The sequence below is a fragment of the Theropithecus gelada genome, chromosome 3, assembly GCF_003255815.1.
Source record: "Theropithecus gelada isolate Dixy chromosome 3, Tgel_1.0, whole genome shotgun sequence".
NCBI lineage: Eukaryota > Metazoa > Chordata > Mammalia > Primates > Cercopithecidae > Theropithecus > Theropithecus gelada.
In genome coordinates, this window is record NC_037670.1 from 79,510,712 (window position 1) to 79,537,082 (window position 26,371).

Here is a 26,371-nt window from a genome sequence, read left to right on the forward strand (position 1 = left end):
TTGTTGACTACCAGTAACAAAAATACTAGGCAGGATTCACATTAATGAGTTGAGTATGAAAAGCTTCAGAATCCATGAGCCATACAGAAATTATTACTATGATTTCATGCTTACAACATACATTCCTCTTATAACTTATACACATAAAATCAGCTTCAAAAACACTTTTATTACAGTAGATAATATACACCATGTGTACAACAAAATGTACTCTTTAAACTGGCTTTAAATTTTGCTGCAACTCTTCCTTTGAAAACACTTTTAAAAGCTTTAAATACTGAACATAACCCACAAGACTATGAACATTTTTTGTAAGTTAAAGCCTCCATACTAAAATAAGTGACATTAAAATGAATAATGGGGTCATCAAAAAGTTCAGCGTTTTAACTTCTCATAATAAAGAGAAGCTAAAACTGTAATAAAACAATTTTGTGCTTTTATATAATTACAGGTATTTTAATAAACAAATATACCATGGTTTTATAAGGGTACAAGATACTAATTTTTTTTCCATATCTAGAAATAAAATGTTCTAAATACCTCTCAGTTTAAAAACTTTCCCTTTGTTTCTTTCCCAGAAATAAAACTAAATGATGGTGGCGTAGAAGGAGCAAGGAACTTCAAACATTAATTAAAAATCAAGGTTATGTAAATCATGCACTTTGCACCTAAGTCTGTGGGTGTATCCCTAACTTAATTAGCAGTTATTTTAAGATATACTGAAGGATCAAGGTAATGACAAGTAAAAGAGCCTAAACTTTCTCACCCAAAGTCATCACTATAACCACCAAGAAATAACTTTTAGCTGTAAGGGATTTTCTGAGAAATTTCATATTCAATTAATGTTAATCAAAATATTATTGGCACATTACTGTGGAAAGGGCAAAATCTCAGGACAAAACTTGAAATGAAAGCCATATTATTTAATGAACTCTGGAAATTTCATGTTTCATGCCTATGTCACTCTTTCCCAACTATATTTTTAAATAACAAAACAAGACTTATAATTCTATTAATCCCAAAATTGCTAGTAACAAAAATTGAAAAAAAAATTGTATACTGCAGTATGACACATTCAGTTTTAACCACTCTCTATTTGACATGGCAGTGCTGACAACAAATAGGTTTTTAAGTAATTGTAGGTACTTGAAAGACCTGAACTTCACTGGTTTACTCTCAAAACTTTCTAAAAGAATGTGTGAAACCAAAGCATAATAACTTTATTTTAATATTTGTATTTTTAAAATATATTATCTCAATTCACCAGAGGAATACAATGTTGGTAACATAGACTCAAAAGTACATAAATCTAGTAAAATGATTGGATCAGGATTAAGATTGGCTCTGTTGTTTTGGTTGGCTTTTGATGCTCTGCTTCTTTTATTATTCCTACTTGTTTTAACATTTCTTTTATGTGAAAATAGTCCATATTTTTTCTCATTAAAAAAATACTTTTACCTGACCCTGAAAAGGGAACTTGAAGTAATGCTTTTCACATGTCCAACTCAAACTGCAGGATTGGTGTTTTGTTTCTCCTTTTAATTTACAAAAAAATTATACCCTTGTGAGTCCCAAAGTAAGATAATATTGAGTTATTCAAAACTCAGGAACTGAAAATATCATCAGCCTCTGAGTCATTAGAAATCAGCATACTGCAAGCTACACACCATTTGGATGGTTAATTAACTACAAACATAAATTATGTCACTAAGCTGCAAATGACTACATTTTTAGTAACAAATGGTAGCTCAAGTGCTTTGCTTTCTTTTAAAAGAAGAACTAAAGTTGTTTCAGGAATATCAGAGTTAATAAATGACCACTCTAAATTTTAATGCTCTTCTCAAGGCCTAAAGCCACCATCCAAAGAAGTACTTCTCCCTTTCTTAGCATGTAAAGAAAAAAACTAGATAGTGCTGTCCATGAAACATTAACAACAAAAGCATTTTCTTAATAAAAATATGTTTTCAGAAGCTATAACATACAAAGCAAACATAAAGACCTTGTGTGCTAAAGAGCAATACTGTTTTTACAAATATGACTTTAATTAAGCCTAGAGGAGAAAATTAATAAATATACATAATAACATCTACCTACAAGATAATGTGAATTTCACAATGAATACTAAAATAATAAAAAGCTGCAAACGAGATACCTTGTGATTTGTTAACATCTTTGATGATTTTCTGAAGTTCTTTCATTTCTACATCAAGTTCATCATAGTTTAGTTCTCGAGATTCAACATTTGGAGCTTGGAACAGAGAAGGATCTGTCCCCAGGTATGAACACTGCAAGTGACCATCATCACTCAGAGTGACTATCACTCCCTTTAAATCACTACAATAAGGAAGAGAAAATGAGACATAATTTTAAATTTCAGTAGAGTTAGTCTTGACCAACCACATTTTTACTCAATTCAGCATCAACACACCATTAAGAAAATAACTATATATCTATTTCTAAAGTTTTACTTCAAAGACTCAATTCAAATGTTTCAAACATGATTTGTATTTACAGAACTACTCCCAATGTTAAGGTCCACTAAGGCAGGGGAAAAAGCCTAATTATTATAATAGCTACCACTTTTGGGGACCTAACTACAAAGCAAATCCTGCTCTAAGAGCATTTTAAGTACTGTTTTTAATCCCCATTCCAGCTACCACTTGGCATATCCGTAATAAGCATATGAATAACACTTGCGGAGGTACAATGGACCAAGAGATGGAGCTGGGCTGCTGGCTGGATGAAGACTAGGAATGAGGCACAGGAGTGAAGACAGGACAATCCAGGGGACAGAATAGTAAACAAAGTTGATATGGGAAGCCATCAGAGGTCTCGCAAAAAAAAATGTGGCCCCTGGTCTTTCCTCATCCTTTTCCCTCTCTACCCTTAGGATTCACGTTTGCCCTCTTTCCCAGGTATTCCCATCACAGCTTCCTTCACATGCTCTCCTACTCAAGTGGCTCTCTGGTTTGTACTCTCTTTCTCTTCACTTTTAGCTAGAAGCAGCCAATTGTCCCATTTACTAGCTCTTTCTCTATCACTGTTTTTATTCTCATTATCTTTTTTCCTCCCCATTCTTTTACTCTTCCTTCTCTCTTAGTCTCCCTGAGGTCTATTTTACTCTAGAAACTAGCCATAATATACAAATTATGGATAATTTTAGCACACCATTTTTTTAAATTTGTAAGTTTTTGTGAACATGTCATAAGAAGCTGAGATGAATACTGTATTTGCTTCCTCCCTAAGTTTGCCAGAAAAACAAAAAAATTCAACATCGTCATAAAAGCTGTTTTGAGTTGATACATAATGGATTTGTTTGACTCACTTTTGTTTGTTAGGTTTTCTAAAGAAACTTTTGATTTTTTTAAAGTATTTTCTACTCTGTTCTAAAGGTTAGATATTAATCAAAAATAATAAATTGGCACAGTGGCACATGCCTGTACTCCCAGCTACTTGATGAGGCAAAGAATTGCTTAAGCCCAGGAGTTTGAATCCAGCTTGGCAATATAACAAGGCCTTGTCTCTAAAAGTAAACAAAAATAGAAAAATTATGAGAGAAAGACTTTAAAATGTTGCTATTCATCTGAAAAAAAGGACATAAAGTATATAACAGATAAGGCATGTTAGAGTCTAGGCTTATTCAGAATGAACAAAAATGTTTAAAACTTCCCAACCGTGGATCATGGCAGGTAGTCATTTCATTAATCTAAAAGCGTAACTGGGTTGGGAGTAGATACAACCATTGCTCAGTTCTGCCCATAAGATGGCTACCAGCATCTACTTCACCACCTGCCTAAAACACAACATTCCAATACACATCGTCTCCAGGACTCAGGTATAGTCAGTGACATGCAACCCTGTCGTGTGGCTTGAGAGGAATAAAAAAATAGATTGTTGTCACTGATTCAACAGCTAAAGAACTAGACTAGGACTCAGGAGACTTGAGCTCTAGCTCTGATGCTGTCCCTACAGAGCTCAGCCAATTTGGGAAAGTTTTTCTAAATATTCTTTATCTGTAAAATGAGAAGGTAAGACTAGATAATCTTCAAAAACTTTAAGTTTTATGGTTGCTTCTGTCATCTACCCCTCAGAAAACAAATACTGCAAAAATGGAATGATCTTCCTAAAGTATGAAAAGCAACCCCAGAGAAAGTTTTGAACCTTTCTTTGCAGGTAACTGAAGCCACCTAGTGGCCATGGAAATCCCAACTTTCAGCTCTGACAAGCCCATTTCCAGAGAGCAAACCTTCCCTTCACTCTGAGTTGTGACTGTGGTCTATTCCCCCTTCTAGCCAGCCCCACCAAGGCCTACGAACCCAATGAGTCCTCAGGAAGCTCTAGGGTGCTAAAGCACAGACCTCTGCAGGGGCTTCTCAGAGAATGTGAGATTCATCAGTTCTTTGAATTCAAACAGGCATTTCCATTTCATCTTCATCCTTTGAACAGTCCATCACACAGAAAAGCTAGCATTACCTAACACAAGTATTTATCCCTAACTAAATTGATTTGGTCTTTGAGGTGAAAAGTTTATTACTAAATCAGTTTTATTCCACCAGTTTAGACAGCAAATAGCAACAATTTAGATACAAGGCATTTATCTAAAAAATTATCTGAATCTATGAAGTTTCTGAGTTCAGATAGGAAGAGTTTGGATAATAGAGAATACATATATTTCTTCAGACTCTCTAAAAACATTTTTACTGGTATTTCATGTGTACAAATAGTAAAGAGAGTAGCCAGGGTCTTCCCTCACCAAAAGAACAAATTTCACCAGAATGTCTTGATAGCTAAGGTAATTACAGAACTTAAGCAATTTACTTTTTATAAAATCAATGGGAAAAGACATTATAGGCTGGGGATGGTGGCTCACGCCTGTAATCCCAGCATTTTGGAAAGCCGAGGCAGGTGGATCACTTGAGGTCAGAAGTTCAAGATCAGCCTGGCCAATATGGTGAAACATCATCTCCACTAAAAATACAAAAATTAGCCAGGTGTGGTGGCAGGCACCTGTAATCCCAGCTACTCGGGAGACTGAGGCAGGAGAATCACTTAAACCCAGGAGGCAGAGGTTGCAGTGAGCCGAGACCATTGCACTCCAGCCTGGGCAACACAACAAGACTCGGTCTCAAAAAAAAAAAAAAAAAAAAAGACATTATAGCTTATTTGTTTCTTTTTATGGCTGAGTAGCACTCCCTGATGATTAGTAATGTTGAGCACTTTTTAATGTGTTTGTTGGTTGTTGCATATCTTCTTTTGAGAATTGTCTATTCATGTCATTTGCAAAGATATGAAACCAACCTAAGTGCCCATCAACCAATGAGTGGATAAAGCAAATGTGGTGAATACACACCATGGAATACAACTCAGCCATAAAAAAGAATGAAATAATGTCTCTTGCAGCAACTTGGATGGAGCGGGAGGCCATTATTCTAAGTGAAGTGACTTAGAAATAGACAACCAAATATGGTATGTTCTCACTTATAAGTGAGCGCTAAGCTATGAAGATGCAAAAGCATAAGAATGATGACATGGACTTTGGGGACTGGCAGGAGGGGATGGTTGGGAGGGGGTAAGGGATAAAAGGCTATATATTGGGTACAGTATATACTGCTCAGCTGACAGGTGCACCAAAATCCCAGAAATCACCACTAAAGAACTTATCCATGTAACCAAAAACCACCTGTACTCTAAAAACTATTCTTTTTAGATGAGATTCCTAGAGCAGTCAGATTTGAAGAGACCCAAAGGTGAATGGTGGTTTCCAGGTGCTGGGGGAGGGTGTTGAGAGATACAGAGGTTTACTTAGTAAAGATGAAAAAGTTCTGGAGATGGATAGTGGTGATGATTGCACAGCAATATGAATGTACCTAATGTCACAGAACTGTACATTTTTAAATGTTTAAAATGGTAAATTTTATGTTATATATATTTTACCACGATTTAAAAAAACACATAGCACCAAAAAAAGGGTGAATGAATAAATTTCAAAAATCTGTATTAAGAATTATAATATAGTATGTAATTTGTTTAGGGACATTAAAGCCTTCAATCTTGTATTTCTTTATCATTTTCTTTTTGTTGTTGTTGTTGTTGTTGTTTTGAGATGGAACCTCACTCTGTTGCCCAGGCTGGAGTGCAGTGGCGTGATCTCGGCTCACTGCAACCTCCACCTCCCAGGTTCAAGTGATTCTCCTGCCCCAGCCTCCCCAGTAGCTGGGATTACAGGCGCCCGCCATCACACCTGGCTAATTTTTGTATTTTTAGTAGAGACAGGGTTTCGCCATTTTGGCCAGGCTGGTCTCAAACTCCTGACCTCATGATCCACCTGCCTCGGCCTCCCAAAGTGCTGGGACTACAGGCGTGAACCCCGCAACCGGCCTCTTGTTTTTAGTTTTTCAAAAAAATTCAATAGTTTTTGGGGTACAGGTGGTTTTTGGTTATGGTTTCAGGTTTTAGATTTAAGTCTTTGATCCATCTTGAGTTGATTTTTGTGTAAGGTGAGAGATGAAGATCCAGTTTTATTCTTCTACATGTGGCTTGCCAGTTTTCCCAGCCCCATTTATCGAATAGGGTGTCTTTTACTCAATTTATGTTTTGTATGCTTTGCCAAAGATCAGTTCGCTCTAAGTTTGGCTTTATTTCTGGGTTCTCTATCCTGTTCCATTGGTCTATGTGCCCGTTTTTGTGCCACTACCATGCTGTTTGGGTAACTACAGCCTTGTAGTACAATTTGAAGTTGGGTAATGTTATGCCTCCAGATTTGTTCTTTTTGCCTAGTATTGCTTTGGCTATGCGAGCTCTTTTATGGTTCCATAAGAATTTCAGGATTGTTTTTTCTAGTTAAGCGAAGAATGATAACAGCATTTTGATGGGAATTGCATTGAATCTGTAGATAGCTTTGGGCATTATGGTCATTTTCACAATATAGATTCTTCCTATCCTTGAGCTTGGGATTTGTTTCCATTTGTTTGTGTCATCTATGGTTTCTTCCAGCAGTGTTTTGCAGTTTTCCTTATAGAGCTCTTTCACCTCATTGGTTAAGTATATTTCTAAGTTTTTTTGTTGGTGGTGGTTTTTTGTGGGGGGTGTGTGTGTGTGTGTGTGTGTGTGTGTGTGTGTTTGCAGTTGTTGTAAAAGGGACTGAGTTCTTCATTTGATTTTCAATTTTGTTGTTGTTAGTGTATAGCAGTGCTACTGATCTGTGTAAATTGATTTTGTATCCTGAGACTTTACTGAATTTGACCTAAGAGCTTTTTGGATGAGTGTTTAGAGGTTTCTAGGCATAAGATCATGCTATCAGCGAATAGTGACAATTTGACTTCCTCTTTTCCAATCTGGATGCCCTTTATTTCTTCCTCTTGTCTGATTCTTCTGGCTAGGATTTCCAGCACCATGTTGAATAAAAGTTGTGGAAGTGGACATCCTTGCCTTGTTCTGGTTCTCAAGGGAAATGCTTTCAACTTTCCCCCATTCAGCACGATGCTGGCTGTGGGTTTGTCATATATGGCTTTTATTACTTTGAGGTAAGTCTCTTCTATGCCTATTTTGTTGAGAGTTTTTATCATAAAGCCATGTTGGATTTTATCAAATGCTTTTTCTGCATCTATTGAAATAATCACATGGTTTTCATTTTTAATTCTGTTTAAGTGATATATCACATTTATTGATTTATATACGTTAAACCATTCCTGCATCCCTGGGATGAAACCGACTTGATCATAATGTACTATCTTTTTGATGTGCTGTTAGATTCGGTTAGCTAGTATTTTGTTGAGGATTTTTGAATTTGACGAAAATTTTAACAATATTGTTCATGTGGGTTAATAAGTAAGGTTCCATGAATGACAGAATGTTATGCTGAAAGGAACCATCAATTAAATCCAATACTGTGTACCCTACTGCTTCTGTCTTAAAAGCAGAGTTAACATTGACAAAATCAAGGTCTCTGAATTATTATTGGTCTGTGAAGTGCATCAGCTAAACTAAGTCACTAGAATAATGTACTTTATGAAGAATCAAGGTCAAAGATATTACATTCCTAGGACATTTGGTTATTTTGCAATTTCAGCAACGGGGCATGAAATTAAACAACAGAATTTTGCTCAGGAATCTGTAAATAATGATTTTATCACTCAGTAAATAGATTCCTTCCTTAACAAATACATTAAAGCAAAATTCCAGATGGATTTTTAAAGTTCAGTTTAAACATATGAAACTACAAAAATATTTATCTCCCTTTGAGATGGTAAGAAAACTTTTGCTGTAAGAATGCAACGGAGGAAGCTACAAATGAAAGGATCTCTAAATTAAACTACATTAAAATTTTGAACTTGTTATAGGCTTAAGAATACAACATAATAAAACAAAGGACAAACTCAGAAAACATTGGCAACCAATATAAAATACAACATTTTAAGTTAAACCATGTGAAGTTCCTGATAATCAACTGGTTTTGACCTATAAAAACAATTTTATAGACCAGGCACAGAGGCTTACGCCTGTAATCCTAGCATTTTGGGAGGTCGAGTCGGGCAGATTGCCTGAGCTCAGGAGTTCAAGGCCTGCCTAGGCAACACGGTGAAATCCCATCTCTACTAAAATACAAAAAAATTAGCCAGGTGTGGTGGCGTGCTTCTGTAGTCCCAGCTACTTGGGAGGCTGAGGCAGGAGAATTACTCGAACCAAGGAGGCGGAGGTTGCAGTTAGCCGAGATCATGCCACTGCACTCCAGCCCAGGTGACAGAGCGAGACTCCGTCTCCAAAAAAAACACAATTTCATATGTTAAATCTAATATGTAAAGAATTCTTACAAATCAATGAAAATAATATTATACCCAACAGAAAAAGGTTAAAGACCATCTACAGACAATTCACATATAACATTAATACAGTCAATAAATAAATGGAAAATTTTTCAAAATCAAAAAATGTATACTTTAAAACTATTTTTTAAAACGTATATTTGATTAACACCTCAAACTAGCAAAAAAATTGCATTTAATAATGTGTCCAGCTGTTATAAAAGACACATAGAGACAGAAACTCTCATACACTTTTGATACCAATGTAAATTTTTTAGAATCCTTTTAGAGAACATTTTAGAAAAATATATCAAAAACCATAAAAATACTATTGTCTTTTATGCAGTAATCTACTTTCACGGTTATTTTAAAAATTTAGAAACAACCCAAATGATAAGGGGGGAATATTTTTTAATTGTGGTGTATCTATAATAGAATGTTTAGAAACCATGAAAAATCATGTCTTATGAAATACCTGTTATCAGAAAAAATAATAAATGTAAAAGCAAAATATAATACTGCATGTACATTTTATTCTGTTTATAAATATATATGTATAAAACACAAATTAGGAAAAATACCTAAATATTAATAGAATAGTGACTATCTCTAACTAGTGAAATGATGAGTTATTTTCATTTTGTCTTATAGTTACAAAATAAGATTAGGGCCAGGCACAGTGGCTCATGCCTATAATCCCAGTACTGTGGGAGGCCAAGGCGGGTGGATCACCTGAGGCCAGAAGTTCGAGACCAGTCTGGCCAACATGGTGAAACCCCATCTCTACGAAAAATACAAAAATTTGCTGGGAGTGATGACGTGCACCTATAATCCCAGCTCTGTGGGAGGCTAAGGCAGGAGAATCACTTGAACCTGGGAGGCAAAGGTTGCAGTGAGCTGAGATCGAGCCACTGCACTGCAGCCTGGGCAACAAGAGCGAAAACTCCATCTTTAAATAAATAAATAATAGAAGAAAAACCTTATTTTTTTTAAGAAAAAAAAAGTTCTATTTTCCATCCCCAGAGACTAATTTTGAATCACTAACTTAAAAATTAAATATTTGTGGGATTAAAAACATTTAACTAGTTTTATTTTTCCAACAAAGCCAATCTATAAAATGTGTAACATGAAATTATTTGAAATATAGCTCAATAGATAGAAAATAAATGGTTTCTTTCATGTCCTAATGCACTAAAACAAATGAATACTAGTTTTAAAAACAAAAGAATATGCATTGGACCTAATGTTCTCTTGTTTGGCCTCATTTTATGCAAAATAGGAACATTTTAGGTTATCACATTGTCAAAGTCTGGTTTTTACTACTATATGTAGATACCAAGGAAATCTTAAAACCCTCAATAGTATTTATTACACCCCAAATTGTATTCTACCTCAGTAAGGAGCATATGATTGAAAGGCATTTCCCTTCAAGTGCAGTCAGCCACACTCAGTTCACACAGCTCTTCCTCAGTCCCAAAGTACTAGACATGGGCATTTGAACATATTGTAATCAATCCACCATCAATCATTTAAGACATTTTTATTGAGCATCTGCTATACAAGAGAAGCTATAAAGGCAAAGAAGACATGATGCTTGTTGTATAAAAAACATTGGTCTAATTGGAAGGACTTCAAACTTACTTTAAATAAAAGCAATTGCAACCCAATGTGGTAGACAGAGCACAGTAGTAAGAGAGTACAATGGCCCTGCATGAGAGAGCAGAGCAAGGCTTCACAGGGCAGAGGATGCAAAAGCTGGATCTTGATCTACAAGTAGATCCTCACAGATGAAAAACAATGGGCAAAATAAAGGCAGAGGACTCCAGCCTTGGTGACCTCATTCAGTCTTAATGACTTTCTTCATGCCAGCTCCCACCTCTATTTCTCCAGCCAGACATGTACATCCAGCCCCCTACTTGACAGCTACACTTAGAAGGCCAACAGACATCTAAAGCTCAACATAGCTACCCCTGAGTTCCTGATTTGGCCCCACCTTTCCAATTCAAAGCTACCCTCCTGCGTCTTTCATATTTCTGCTATTGGTAACTCCATTCTTTAAGCTGCTCATCCAGAAAGAACCTTAGAGCCATCCTTGACTCCCCCTCCCTTTTCTTTTTCTTGCAACCACATAAAATTCATCAGCAAATATTGCCAGTCTTACTTTTTAAATATGTCCAGAATCCAGCCACTTCTCACCAAGAACACTACTGCACGCATGAAACAAACATTTCTTTTTTAGTTTCTTCTTTAGAGACAGACTCTCACTCTGTCACTCAGGCTGGAGTGCAGTGGCATAATGGCTCACTGTAACTCAAACTCCAGGGCTCAAGTGACCTGCCTCAGCTTCCCAAGTAGCTGGGACTACATGGTGCATGCCAACATACCAAGCTAATTTTTTTGTTGTTGTTAGAAATAGGGTCTTGCTATGTTGCAGGTCTGGTTGTGAACTCCTGGCCTCAGGTGATCCTCCTGCCTCAACCTCCCAAAGCACTGGGAATATAGGTGTGAACCACCACACCAAGTCTAACAAATACCCTTTAATCTGCCCTGGATAACTGCTATTAACCAGTCTCTCCACTTTTATACATGTGCCTCTACAGTAACTTTCCAACAAAGTAGTAAAAATATTCATGTTACCTTACAACTCTCCAGTGGCTCCTCTGGCACTCATAACGAAAACTCAAGTCCTTACAAGAGTCTTCAATGCCCTACATAATGTGTTCCTACACCTCATTTTCATTTTCTATTCTGCCAGAATAAAAAATGAAATTGTCTATCCTAGTGGTAGGAAATTGAGTTCCAGGAAATCTTGCCACTGCAGGTAAAGTGTTCTGTGGTCCCAAATAAACTTGAAAGAAAGTCTAGGCCACAAGAACCACAATTCCTGGGCAAGTCCTAGTGCTTCATTGGGCTCAGTGCCAGTGGACATGGAGGGCAAAAGACTTAATAAGACACCAGATTGGGCAGCCAAGGGAGTGCTTGCACCACCTTTCCCTCAACGCCCAGCAAAGTAGTGCACAGCTCTGGAAAAGACCCCTTCCTTCAGCTTGAAGAGAGGAGAGAGGAAAGTAAAGAGTACTTTGTCTTGTAACTTGGATGACAGCTCATCCACAGTAGAATAAGGCACTGAGCAGCAACCTCAGGTACTCATTCAAAGTCCTAGCTCCCAGATGACATTGCTAGACATAACCTGGGCCAGAAGGGAGCCCATTGCCTTGAAGTGAAAGATCCACTCAAGGCAAGATTCATTACCTACTGATTGAAGAGCCCCTGGGCCCTGAATAGTCAACAGTGGTAGCCAGGCAGTACTCGTCATGGGCCTTGAGTGGAATTCAGAGAAGTGCTGGCTTCTGGTTAGCACATTCCCAACTGCAATGGCCATGGGGAAGACTCATTCCGCTTCAGAAAAGGAGAGAGAAGAGTAAAGGGGACTTTGTCTTACAGCTTAGGTACCAGCTGGGCTGCAGTGGAATAGAGCACCAAGGAAGCTCTTCTGGTCCCCAATTCTAATCCTTGGCTCTCGGACAGCAAGCATTTTAGGACTTGCCCTGAGAGGGGAACCCACTGCTTAAGCCTGGCAGCATTCATCACAAGTTGACTGAAGAGCCTGGGGCCTGAGTGAATATCAGCAGTAGCCAGGCAGTACTCACTGCAAGCCTAGGAGGTGGTAGTAATGGAAAGAGACTAATGGGAGGGGAACAGAGGGGAGGGGAAGGGGTGGGGGAGGGGAGTGGAGGGGAGGGAAAAGAGTGGGAAGGACATTGTCTTGTGTCTTGAGTACCAGCTCACTGTACTAAAACAAAGCACCAGGTAGATTCCTAACTTTCTGATTCCAGATCCTGGCTCCCAGAGAGCATCTCTGGACCCACCTGGGGGCATAGGAAATTTATTGCCCGAAAGGGAAGGACACAAGCCTGGCTACCTTTACCACTTGATGATTGTAGAGCCCTAGGGACTTGAGCATATGTAAGTGGTAGACAGGCAGTGGTTATGAGAGGCCTTGGATTAGACCCAGTACATTCTGGCTTCAGCTCTAACCCAGCATACTCCCATTGGTGGTGGCCACAGGATTGCTTGTGTCACTACTCCCTCAGCTCCAGGAAGCACAGCAGAGAGAGAGAGACACTCTATTTGTTGGGGAAAAAGTAAGGGAAGAAAGCAAGAGTCTCTCTCTAGTAATCCAGAGAATTATTCTGGATCTTATCCAAGTCCACCAAGCCACAGTGTTACTGGGCTTCAGGTGTCCCCTAATGCAGATATGGCTGCAGTGACCCAAAATCTACACTGTAACACCCAAGATCCTCTGAATACCTGGAAAGCCTTCAGAAAAAGGGCAGGTACAAACAAACCCAGACTGCAAAGGCTACAATAAATATCTAACCCTTCAATGCCCAGTCACTGATGAACATCCACAAGCACCCAGGCTATCAAGGAAAACATGACCTTACCGAATGAACTAAATAAGGCACAAGGATCTAATCCCACAGAGACAGAGATATGTGACCTTTCAGAGAAATCAGAAGAGCTGTTTTCAGGAAACACAAAGAAATTCAAGATAACACAGAGAAGACATTGAGAATCCTATCAGATAAATTTAACAAAGACATTGAGATAATTTAAAAGAATCAACCAGAAATTCTGGAATTGAAAAATGCAACTGACATAATGAAGAATGCATCAGAGTGCCTCACCAACAGAACTAATCAAGTCGAAGAATTAGTAAGCTTGAAGACAGACTATTTGAAAATATACAGTCAGAGGAGACAAAAGAAAAAATAATTTAAAAACAATAAAGCATACCTACAAAATCTAGAATATAGCCTCAAAAAGGTAAATCTAAGAGATATTAGCCTTAAAGAGGAGGTAGAGACAAAGATAGAGGTAGGAAGTTTACTCAAAGAGATAATAACAGAACTTCACAAACCTAGAGAAAGATACCAATATTCAAGTACAAGGAGGTTACAGAACAGCAAGCAGATTTGACACAGATAAGACTCCTGCAAGATCATTAATAATCAAACTCCAAAAGGCAAGGATAAACAAAGGATCCTAAAAGCAAGAAGAGAAAAGAAACAAATGCCTTACAATGGCGCTCCAGTATGTCTGGCAGCAAACTTCTCAATGGGAACTTTACAAGCCAGGAGAGAGTGTCATGATATATTTAAAGTGGTGAAAGAAAAAAAAGAATTTTTCCTAGAATAGTATATCCAGCAAAAGTATCCATCAAACATGAAGGAGAAATAAAGATTCTCCCAAACAAAAGCTGATAGATTTCATCAACACTAGACGTGCCCTACAAGAAATGCTAAAGGGAGTTCTTCAATCCGAAGAAAAAAAAAATGTTAACAAGCAATAAGAAATCATCTGAAGGTACAAAACTCACTGGTAATAGCAAGGACACAGAAAAATACAGAATAGTATTGTGGTGTGTAAACTACTCTATCTTGAGTAAGAAGACTAAAGATGAACTGAATCAAAAATAAGAGCTACAACGTTTTAATACATAGATAGTACAATAAGATATAAAGAGAAACAATAAAAGTTAAAAAGCAGAGGGACAAAGTTAACTGTAGAGTTTTTATCAGTTTTCTCTTTGTTTCTTTGATTTATTTGCTTGTTTATGAAATCAGAGTTAAGTGTTCATCAGTTTAAAATAATAGGTTATAAGATCATATTTGCAAGCCTCATGGTAAACTCAAATCAAAACACATACAACAGATACACAAAAGATAAAGAGCAAGAAATTAAAACGTACCACCAGAGAAAGATAACTTTCACTAAAAGGAAGACAGGGGTCCAGGCACTGTGGCTCACGCCTGTAATCCCAACACTTTGGAATCCCGAGGCAGGTGGATTACTTGAGGTCAAGAGTTCAAGACCAGCCTGGCCAACATGGTGAAACCCTGTCTCTACCAAAAATACAAAAATTAGCCAGGCATGGTGGCACATGCCTGTAATCTCAGCTACTCGAGAGGCAGAGGCAGGAGAATTGCTTGAACCCGTGAGGCAGAAGTTGCAGTGAGCTGAGATCACACCACTGCACTCCAGCCTAGGTGACAAAGCAAGACCTCGTCAAAAAAAAAAAGGAAGACATGAATGAAGAAAAGAAAGAAGAGAAGACCAGAAACCACAGAACAAAATGGCAGGAGTAAGTCCTTACTTATTAATAATGAAAGCTGAACATAAAAGTACTAAACTGTACAATCAAAAGACATACAGTGGCTTAATGAATTTTTTTAAAAAAAAGACCCAGTGATCAACTGCCTACAATAACATGCTTCACATGTAAAGACACAAACAGACTAATAATAAAAGGATGATAAAAGATATTCCATGCCAGTGGAAACCAAAGAAGACAAGGAGTGGCTACACTTATATCAGACAAAATAGATTTCACAACAAAAACTATAAAAAGAAATGAAGGAAGTCATTATTTAATGATTAAAAAACTCAATTAACCAGAAGACATAAAAATTGTAAATATATATGCACCCAATACTGGAGCATCCAAATAAATAAAGCAAATATTACTAGAGCAAAAGACACAGATAGAACCCTGTAAAATAACAGCTATAGACTTCAGCACATCACTTTCAATATTGAACAGATCTTTCAGACACAAAATAAACAAAGAAACATCGGATTAACCAGCATTACAAACCAAATAGAGGTAACATATATTTACAGAACATTTCAGCTAACGGCTACAGAATACACACTGTTTTCTTCAGCAAATGGATCATTCTCAAAAACAGACAAAATGTTAGGCCACAAAACAAGTCTTAAAACATTCAAAAAACCTGAAATAACATCAAAAATATTCTCTGACCAAAATGGAATAAAACTAGAAATCAATAACGAGAGGTATTTTGGAAACTATGTAAACACATGGAAATTAAACAATACACTCCTTAATGAACAGTGGATCAATGAAGACGTTAAAAGGAAACTGAAAATTTTCTTGAAATAAATGATAATGGAAACATAATATTCCAAAACCTATGGGATACTTTACCACTAAGTACTAAGAGGGAACTTTACCACTATAAGCATCTACAGTTAAAAAGTAGAAAAACTTCAAATAAACAACCTAATCATGCATCTTAAAGAATCTGAAAAGCAAGAGCAAATCAAATGAATTTAAAAAAAAAAAACTAGTAAAAGAGAAAAGTAGTAAAAGAGAAAAATAATAAACATCACAGCAGAAATAAATGACATTGAAAAAAAGAAAATAATACAAAAATCAATTAAAGAAAAGGTTGTCCTTTGAGAAGATAAACAAAATGAACAAACCTTTAGCCAGACTAAGAAAAAAAGACAGAATGCCCAAATAAGTAAAATCAGAGAGTAAAAGAGAGACAGTACAACTTATATTGCAAAAATTCAAAGGATCATTAGTGGCTACTATGAGCAACTATATGCCAATAAATTGGTAAACCTAGAAGAAATGGACAAATTCCTAGACACATACAAATATACCAAGATTGAACCATGAGGAAATCCAAAACCTAAACAGACCAAAAACAAGTAATGAGATTGATGCCATAATAAAGTTTCCCAGTCAAAAAGAAAAAAAAAAAAAAACAGGCCTGAGACCCAATGATTTCACCGCTGAATTATACCAAATATGTTTTAAAAAACTAATACCAATTCTACTTAAATTATTACAAGAAAAAGAGGGGGAGGGAATACTTCCAAACTCATTCTACAAAACCAGTATTATCCTGAAACCAAAATAAAGCAAAAACATATCAAAAACAGAAAATTATAGGCCAATAAAACCGATGAACATTGATGCAAAGACCCTCAACAAAATACCAGTAAAGCAACTTCAAAACGCATTAAAAAGATCATTCATTAGGACCAAGTGGGATTTATCCCTAGGATGCTGGCATAGTTCAACATATGCAAATCAATCATTGTGGTACATCAAGTCAACACAATGAAGGACAAAAACCATACAATCATTTCAATTGATGATGAAAAAGAGGTATTTGATAAAATTTAACATCCTTTCACGATTAAAAACCCCTAAAAAAAACTGGATATAGAAGGAATACACCTCAACACAACAAAAGCCATATCAGACAGACCCACAGCTAATATCATACTGAATGGGAAAAAATGAAAGCCTTTCCTCTAAGATCTGGAACATGATAAGGATGCCCACTTTCACCACTGTTATTGAACATAGTACTGTTAAGTCCTACCTATCAATTGAACAAGACAAAGAAATAAAGGTCATCCAAAATTGGAAGGGAAGAAGATAAATTGCCCTTGTTTGCAGACAATATGATAGTACATTTGGAAAGAACTAAAGACTCCACCAAAAAACTATTAGAACAAATTCCGTAAAGTTGCAAGATACAAAATCAACACACAAAAATCAGTAGCATTTCTATATGCCAATAGTGAACAATCTGAAAAAGACATCAAGAAAGTAATCCCATTTACAAAGGCTACAAAGAAAATTAAATACCTAGGAATTAACCAGGGAAATAAAAGGTCTCTACAATGAAAACTATAAAACACTTTTGAAAGAAATTGAAGAGGACAGAAAAAAATGGCAAGATATTCCATGTTCATTAATTGGAAGAATCAATATTGCTAAAATGTCCATACAACCCAAAGCAATCTATACATTCAATGATCTTCCTTAAAAATACTACTGACATTCTTCAGAGAAATAGAAAAAAAAAAATCCAACAATTTACATGGAAGCACACAAGACCCAGAATTGCCAAAGCTATCTTGAGCAAGAACAACAAAACTGGAAGTATTACATTATCTGACTTCAAATTAAACTACAGAGCTATGGTGACCAAAACAACACGGTACTGGCATAAAAACAGACACAAAGACCAATGGAACAGAAGAGAGAATCCAGAAACATCATTGTAGATGAATGTATTTACACTGAAATAATTTTTGATAAAGCTGTCAAGAACATATATTGGGGAAAGGACAGTCTCTTCAATAAGTAAGGCTGGGAATACTGGATATCTATATGTAAAAGAATGAAACTAGACCCCTCTCCCCATGTACAAAACTCAAATCAAAATGGATTAAAGACTGAAATCTTTTATCTCAAACTACGAAACTACTACAAAAAAACATTGAGGAAACTCTTCAGGACTACAACAAGATATAATCTCACCTCAGTTAAAATGGCTTTTATCTAAAAGTCAGGAAATAACAAATGCTGACAAAAATGTGACGAAAAGGGAACACTCATACATTGTGGTTGGAAATGGAAATTAGTACAACCACTATGAAGAGCAGTTTCAAAGTTCCTCAAAAAACTAAAAATAGAGCTACCGTATGATCTAGCAATCCCACTCCCTGTTATATACCCAAAAGAAAGGAAATCAGTAGATTGCAGCACTATTCACAATAGCCAAGATCTGGAAGCAACCTAAGTGTACATCAAGAGATCAATGGATAAAGAAAATGTTGTTACATATACACAATGGAATACTATTCAGCCATAAAAAGAATGAGATCCTGTCATTTGCAACAAGGATGGAACTGCAGGTCATTATATTAAGTGAAATAAGCCAGGCACAGAAAGACAAAGTTTGCATGTTTTGGCTTATTTGTGGGGGCTAAAAATTAAAACAATTCAATTCATGAACATAAAGAGTAGAACAATGATTACCAGAGGCTGGGAAGGGTAGTGGGAGAAGGATGGATAATGGATACAAAAATATAGATAGGAAGAATGAATAAGATCTAGTATTTGCTAGCACAACAGGGTGACTACAGTCAACAATAATTTTTTGTACATTTGAAAATAGCTAAAGAGTATAACTTAATTGTTTGTAATACAAAGAAGGGATAAATGCTTGAAGTGAGGAAACCCCCATTGCCCTGATGTGATTATTATGCATTGTAGGCCTGTATCAAAACATCTCCTGTACCCCATAAATATATACCGCTACTATGTGCCCACAAAAATTAAAAATTTTTTTTATATGTTTGTGGCCATTTGTATATCTTCCTTTGAGAACTGTCTACTCATGTCGTTGGCCCACTTTTTGACAGGATGGTTTGGTTTTTTTCTCACTAATTTGTTTGAGTCCCTTGTAAATTCTGGATATTAGTCCTTTGTCGGATATATCGATTGTGAAGATTTTTTCCCACTCTGTGGGTTGTCTGTTTACTCTGCTGACTGTACTTTTTGCTGTGCAGAAGCTCTTTAGTTTAATTAAGTCCCACCTATCTATCTTTGTTTTTGTTGCATTTGCTTTTGGGTTCTTGGTCATGAAAAAATATTCAACATCACTAATGATCAGAAAAATGCAAATCAAAACCACAATGTAATACCACCTTACTCCTGCAAAAAAATGGCCATAATAAAAAAAATAACAGATGTTGGCATATATGGGGTGAAAAGGGAACACTTCTATACTGCCGGTGGGAATGTAAACTAGTACAACCACTATGGAAACCAGTGTGGAGATTCCTTAAAGAACTAAAAATTGAACTACCATTTGATCCAGCAATCCCACTACTGGGTATCTACCCAGAGGAAAAGAAGTCATTTTATGAAAAAGATGCTTACACATGCATGTTTATAGCAGCACAATTTGCAATTGCAAAAATATGGAACCAGTTCAAATGCCCATCAATCAATGAGTGGATAAAGAAACTGTGGTGTATATATATACAATGGAATACTTCTCAGCTATAAAAAGGAGTGAATTAATGGCATTTGCAGCAACCTGGATGGAACTAGAGACTATTATTACTTTTTTTTTTTTTTTTTTGAGACAGAGTATTGCTCTATCACCCAGGATGGAGTGCAGTGGCACAATCTTGGCTCACTGCAACCTCTGCCTCCCAGGTTCAAGGAATTCTCCTGCCTCAGCCTCTCAAGTAGCTGGGATTACAGGCACCCACCACCATGCCCAGCTAACTTTTGTATTTTTAGTGGAGACGGGGTTTCACCATGTTGGCCAGGCTGATCTCGAACTCCTGACTTCATGATCCACCCACCTCAGCCTCCCAAAGTGCTGGGATTACAGGCATGAGCCACTGTGCCCAGCCCTGGAGACTATTATTCTAAGTGAAGTAACTCAGGAATAGAAAACCAAACATCGTATGCTGTCACTCTTAAGTGAGAGCTAAGCTATGAGAATGCAAAGGCATAAGAATGATACAATGGACTTTGGGGCCTGGGGTGGGGAAGGAGAAGAATGGGGGTGAGGGACAAAAGACTAGAAATTGGGTTCAGTGTATACTGCTCGGATGATGGGTGCTCCAAAAATCTCACAAATCACCACTAAAGAACTTACTCATGTAACCAAATACCCCCATTCCCCCAAAACCTATGGAAATTAAAATATTTTTTAAAAAATAATAATTTTTTTAAAAAAGTAAAGTAGCCAGACTAGATATAGATACATAAATAGAGATCTCAAAGGAACTTGAACCAGGCAGTGAGAATATGGGATTGAAGAGTAGGGACAATGGTTACAAGATATCTCACTGTCTGAAAAAGTGACATTTAAGCCAAAATATAAAGAAGAGAGACTTGGGGAGGGAGGAGCAGAGCTATAAGAGGACAAATGTTGTAAAAAGCTTCTTCAAAAAGGACCAACATATGTAAAGACTCCAAAAGAAGCAGATACATGAAACATCCAGTGAAATAAAGAAGCCAAGAGTGGCAAGAGCAAAGAAAATTCAGAGGGCAATTAAGTCAAGATTGGGCCAAGGAATCACATCAGGTTAAATTATTCAGACTCTTTAGATTCCATTAAAGGTGGTGAATTTTATCTTCAAACAAAGGGAAGTCATGCAAGGGGGTTTTGTTTTTGTTGTTTTGTTTTGTTTTGTTTTGTTTGAGACAGTCTTGCTCTGTTGCCTAGGCTGGAGTGCAGTGGTGTGATCTCGGCTCACTGCAACCTCTGCCTCCTGGATTCAAGCAATTTTCATGCCTCAGCCTCGCAAGTAGCTGGAATTACAGATGGACACACCACCATCCCCATTTAATTATTATATTTTTATTAGACGGGGTTTCTCCAGGTTGGCCAAACTGGTCTCAAATTCCTAGCCTCATGTGATCTGCCTTCTTTGTCCTCCCAAAGTGCTGAGGTTACAGACGTGAGCCACTGCGCCTGGCCCACGCAAGGGTTTTAAGTACAGGACTGACATGATCAGATTCGTCTTTGACAAAGATCTCTTCTGATTTCAACGTGAAGAGACCACTTCTGGAGTTAACACAGTAAATCCAGGCAAGAAAAGATGGTGGCCCAGGCAAGATGGATGGGAAGAGAGAGGAGACAAACTCAAACATCTTTAGGGGGTGAAACCACATTATCTCATTTAATCCCCCAATAGCCTTATGGAAAAAAAGGTATTGCCTCTACTTTATTTAAAAAAAAAAAAAAAAGGGGGAGGAAGGAAAAAAACCCAGAGAAAAGGAATTAACAGATCATGGTTGCCAGGAAATAATAAGCAGAGCTACAGTTAAGAGTCAGGCTTTCTGGCTTCAGGTCTGAAACTCCACTACAACACAGCTCCCCTCAAATGGCAGCAAATAACACCTCATACAAAATGATTTTTTAAGAATTGACTATGTTTTCAACAAATGAAAAATGCTACAGAACAGAATGATTTTACACTTAACTGAACTGTATTTTAAATAAACTATAGGGTTTTTTCATTATTTTTCTAAGCACACTGCTCACAGAGAAAAGGAAAAGGAGAGATCAATTCCACACAAAATGTTAAGTGAATGTTTGCCTTTAATCTACAAGGCTAAATACCAAATGATTATGGCTACTTCCCCATGTTGAAATGAAACTAGCTAACATATCTATTTAGAATTCAGTAACAAAGACATATTTGATAGCCATTTAGAAGTTACTACTTTCGGCAGGTGCCAACTTTGTACATCTAGAAAATAACTAAAAATCTTTTTTTTTTTTTTTTTTTTTTGAGACGGAGTCTGGCTCTGTCACCCAGGCTGGACTGCAGTGGCCGGATCTCAGCTCACTGCAAGCTCCGCCTCCCGGGTTTATGCCATTCTCCTGCCTCAGCCTCCCGAGTAGCTGGGACTACAGGCGCCCGCCACCTCACCCGGCTAGTTTTTTGTATTTTTTAGTAGAGATGGGGTTTCACCGTGTTAGCCAGGATGGTCTCGATCTCCTGACCTAGTGATCCGCCCGTCTCGGCCTCCCAAAGTGCTGGGATTACAGGTTTGAGCCACCGCGCCCGGCCAGAAATCTCTTTTGATGAGAGTTATCAAATTTTAAAATTATCTAGGTTCTAAAGTGAGTTAATATATATCTCCAAACTCTAACAGCAATGTAGCCTACTGGTTAGTTCTTATGAAGACAAGTATGTCTTAAACAAAGAAGATAAAATTTTCATATAGGAATTGTCTCAAATTATAATTACATTCTTATGGTTAAAGCAATTTTGGATGCTTTAGTGTCTTTAACAAACTAACACTGAAATACAAAATAAAAAGGGCAGGGGAACTGTATACAATTTTACTCCACCCTCCTTTGTAATTTACTCTTCACTTCTCATTTCTCTACTACAATTCATCGACTCATCATTTATTCACTCACTCATTCATTTGTTCATCAAATATTTTCAAACACCTGTTATATGCAGGATACCATTTGAAGTGCTACAGAACATACACAAATAAACCAGAAATTAGCTCAAAAAGATTGCAACCCCAGGAAAGAATACAACTTTGATATACTTCAATAAGGATAAGAGGAGGTAGAAGACATAAGTACAATAAAACAAGTATAAAGTACTTTAGTATTCAGAAGGAGGAATGCCATTTCTAGCCAGGAGAGTCAGGGGAGTTTTAATGATGGAAAAAAAGCTCATGCTGCTGGACACTGAAGAACAGTCTGTTCTTCAATGATTGTTTCTGATATTTGAATTAACTCCTATGTGGTTCACAGACCAGGAAATAATGTCAATAGAACTTTGAAGTTGACACTCAATTTTTCCCAATATGAATGTTTGAACCTCTAAACAGCAACAGAAAAACAAAGCACATGACTGCATACAATGCACCATTATCCCATTAGTCTCCCTTAACCCTTCGTTTGAGCTATCTTCTACCTTTCTACTTACAATTAAAGTTATATTTTATTACGATTGTTCCTGGGGTTTGGCTTTTTTCTTTTTTGTTTATTTTCTGTTTGTTTACTTTGTTGTTGATCTGATTATAAAGTTGTATAAATGTTGAGTGACCTAACCCAAGACAATTTATTTTTTAAAATCCTCCATTGTTACTTTGTAATGTATTACATTATAACATAAGTGCCTGTAATATTTGGGCCAGTGGACGTGGAGAGTAGGTGTGAAGAATACCCAGAATGGAGGACATAAGAGAACAAAAATATGAATAGAGAAAAGTTTAGATTATGTCTGCAAAAGAACAAGGGGCCTGGATGCAACATATAGTGGATTAAAAAAAGAGGAATTGGATTGTTGGGAACAAAACTGCTTAAGATTTAACTCTATGTACTTGTAGAAGCAGTGAAGGCTTCTGAGCTGGACAGTGACATGAACAGAAATATGCTTTAAAAAGATACACCCTTAAAGACTTAATATTGTTTAAAAAAAAAATGCTGATTCTTCACCAGTGATCTATGCAACATAATCCAGATGAAAATCCCAGCAAGCTTTTTTTTTTTAAGTAACAAGTTATTCTCCACACTTTCTACAAAAATGCAAAAAACCCAAAATACCAAAACAACCTTGAAAAAAGAGGAATACATATGGAGGGGTTTCACGAGTGAACTCAACATACACTATAAATCGACATACAGTAATCAAGACAATGTGGTATTGGCATGAGACTAAACAGATCAGTGGAACAGAATAAAGACTCCAGAAACAAACCCATGCTCATATGCTCAATTGGTTTTCAACAAAGATGCCAAAGTAATTCAAAGAGGAAAGGAAAGTCTTTTCAATAAATAATGTTGGAGCAATTGGATATCCATTTAGAAAAAAATAAACCTCACATTATACACAAAAATTTGAGATGGATCACAGACCTAAACAAAGAACTACACTTATAAAGCTCTCTAAAGAAAACATAAGACAATATCCTGATGACCTGTAATAGACAATGATTTCTTAGGCCGCAGAAAGCAAAAACCTTAAAAGGAAAATGACAAACTAGACCTCTTCAAGTTTCAAAACTTCTGCTCATCAAAAGTCACTGTGAAAAAATGAATAGCTATGCCAAGGACTGGGATAACATATTCACAAAACAAATTTTCATCAAAGGACTTGTGTCCTTCTATATAAAGAACTACTATAACAACAAAAAAAAAATTTAACTGGGCAAAAGACATGAATATACATCTCACAGAGCAAAGTATAAAAATGGCCAATAAGCCATGAAAAAAAAATGCTCATCATTAGTTATCAGAGAAATGCTAATTAAAATCACAATTAGCTAGCACCATACATACATTAGAATATCTAAATTTAAAAGACTGACAGTACTAAATGTTGGAGAGGATGCTGAGCAACCAGAACTGTCATATATCACTAGTAGGAATGTAAAATAGTCTAACTACTTTGCAAAAAGTTTTGGCAGTTTCTTAAAAGAATAAATATATAACAACCCTTTAACTCAGCAAATCTTCTCCTCATCATTTAGCCAAGATAAATGAAAACAAAAGTCCACAAAAAGATTTATACAGAAGAAGGTATATTCATTGAATGGAACACTATTCAGCAATAGAAAAATAAATAGCCTCTGTTACATGCAACAACACAGATGGATGTTAAAAAATAGTATTCGAACAAAATAAAACAAAGATTAAAACATACCTACTGTATGATCCCATTTATATAAAGTTTTAGAATAGGCAACTTAAACCTATTATGAAAAAAAGAATATGAACAGCAGTTACCTGGGTGCAGGCAAGAGAGGATTATTAACAGGGAAAGGACACAAGGAAACTTTCTAGGTGATGGAAATGTTCTGTAACTCGAGAGATGTGTGGATGACACGGATAAATCCATTTGTCAAAACTGCACAGTTAAGGTTTGTATCTTTCAATGTATGTACATTTTACCTTACAAAAAGCCAAAGAAAATAAGAGTAGATAGAAATATAGAAAAAGCAAGCACACCAGAAGGTTGATAATTGTTTAAGCTTAGTGCTGTGTGCACAGGAGTTTATTATACTATCCATTTACTTTGTATGCATTTGAACTTTTCCATAATAAAAAAAACTGGAGGTTTAAAAAAAACACAAATAAAATTCATACATGTATACACATATATATTCATATAAGATGACACCACCAACACAGACACCGACCTAGAAAGATGATACATAAAATCTACCCTGACATGACCTAGGCCTGCCTAACATTTTAACTCTACATTTATGCTACAAATGTTCTCTTCCACCCCTATTTAACCCTCTCCTTCATCCTCCCCATTTCTCTTTATCAGTGTGGTAGACTGCAAATATGACCAAAATGGTCTCCTCTAGGTATTCACTCTCCGTGTAATGAGACTTCACAGCTCCTTTCATCAAGGGAAATTATGGAGGAATCATTTTATTCCTCCACTCCTTGAATCTGGACTGACTTTGTGGCTTGCTTTGGGTAAGGGAATGATGAGATCATTCTGAATTAAGGTAAGCTGTAAATCCAGTGATGTGTATCCTTGTAAGAGACAGAAAAGACAGACAAACACAGGGGAGAGAGGCTTGTGAAGACAGAGGCAGAGACTGCAATGATGAGTCTAGCAGCCAAGGAACACCAAGGGTTGCCAGCAGCTAGTAGAGGCTAGGAGAGAGGCATGGAACAGATTCTCCCTGACAGCCTTCAGAGAAAACCAGCCCTGTTGACACCTTGATTTTGGAGTCTGTCCTCCAGAACAGTGAAAGAATTTCTGTTGTTTTAAGTCACCAATTTTGTTATAATTTGTTACAGCAGCCCTAGGAAACCAATACACCAGCCAAGAGCAGAAAAATCATCTAAGTCCAGCCCAAAATTAACAACCCATAAAATCATGACCTAAATAAATCGTTGTTGTAAGCTACTACGTTTGTGATGGTTTGTTACACAGTAAAGCTAATTGGCACAATCAACCTAGCAAATACCCACTCCTCTTTTAAAAATTCTCTCTCCCAAAGCCAGTCTTACTACTCTCAGATAAAATACATCACTCCTACCTTTGTAACCTCACTATATCCACAAAATAGTTTTTCTATAATAGCATCTATAAAATGTTATTGCATTTTTTTGCATGTGTGTCAACTTTGAATGGGCTGTATGCTCTCTCAAGGCAAAGATTATGTGACATTGAATTTGTGTATGTCAATGCCAGACAGGATGACATTATCTACGTGAAATTTTCCCCAAAATATCCACTCTTTATAAAGTTCATCTTCATCTATAATACTTATTTATAAGCAAATACAAACATACTACAATATTCCAGATACCAATCAACTAACAAAGAAATGTAGAACTTTTTAAATTGCCCATAATAGTTCAAATGGAACCTCTGAAGTCAACATAAAATATAACCAACTCTATTTACAGTCATATAATATT

The 26,371-nt window shown here is 36.6% G+C and overlaps 1 protein-coding gene across 18 annotated transcripts in view; it reads right to left on the reverse strand.

Annotated features, from left to right (window-relative positions):
• Window positions 1-26,371, reverse strand: part of BBS9 (Bardet-Biedl syndrome 9) — a 783,674-nt gene that overhangs the window by 557,736 nt on the left and 199,567 nt on the right. For all 18 annotated transcript variants that reach the window (XR_003118601.1, XM_025379701.1, XM_025379706.1 and 15 more), the window contains one exon: window positions 2,153-2,334. Coding sequence is in view for 17 of the 18 variants with exons in the window: in XM_025379701.1 (XP_025235486.1) it covers window positions 2,153-2,334 (182 nt within the window). In the remaining variant the exon portion in view is untranslated. The remainder of the gene's footprint in view (window positions 1-2,152; window positions 2,335-26,371) is intronic.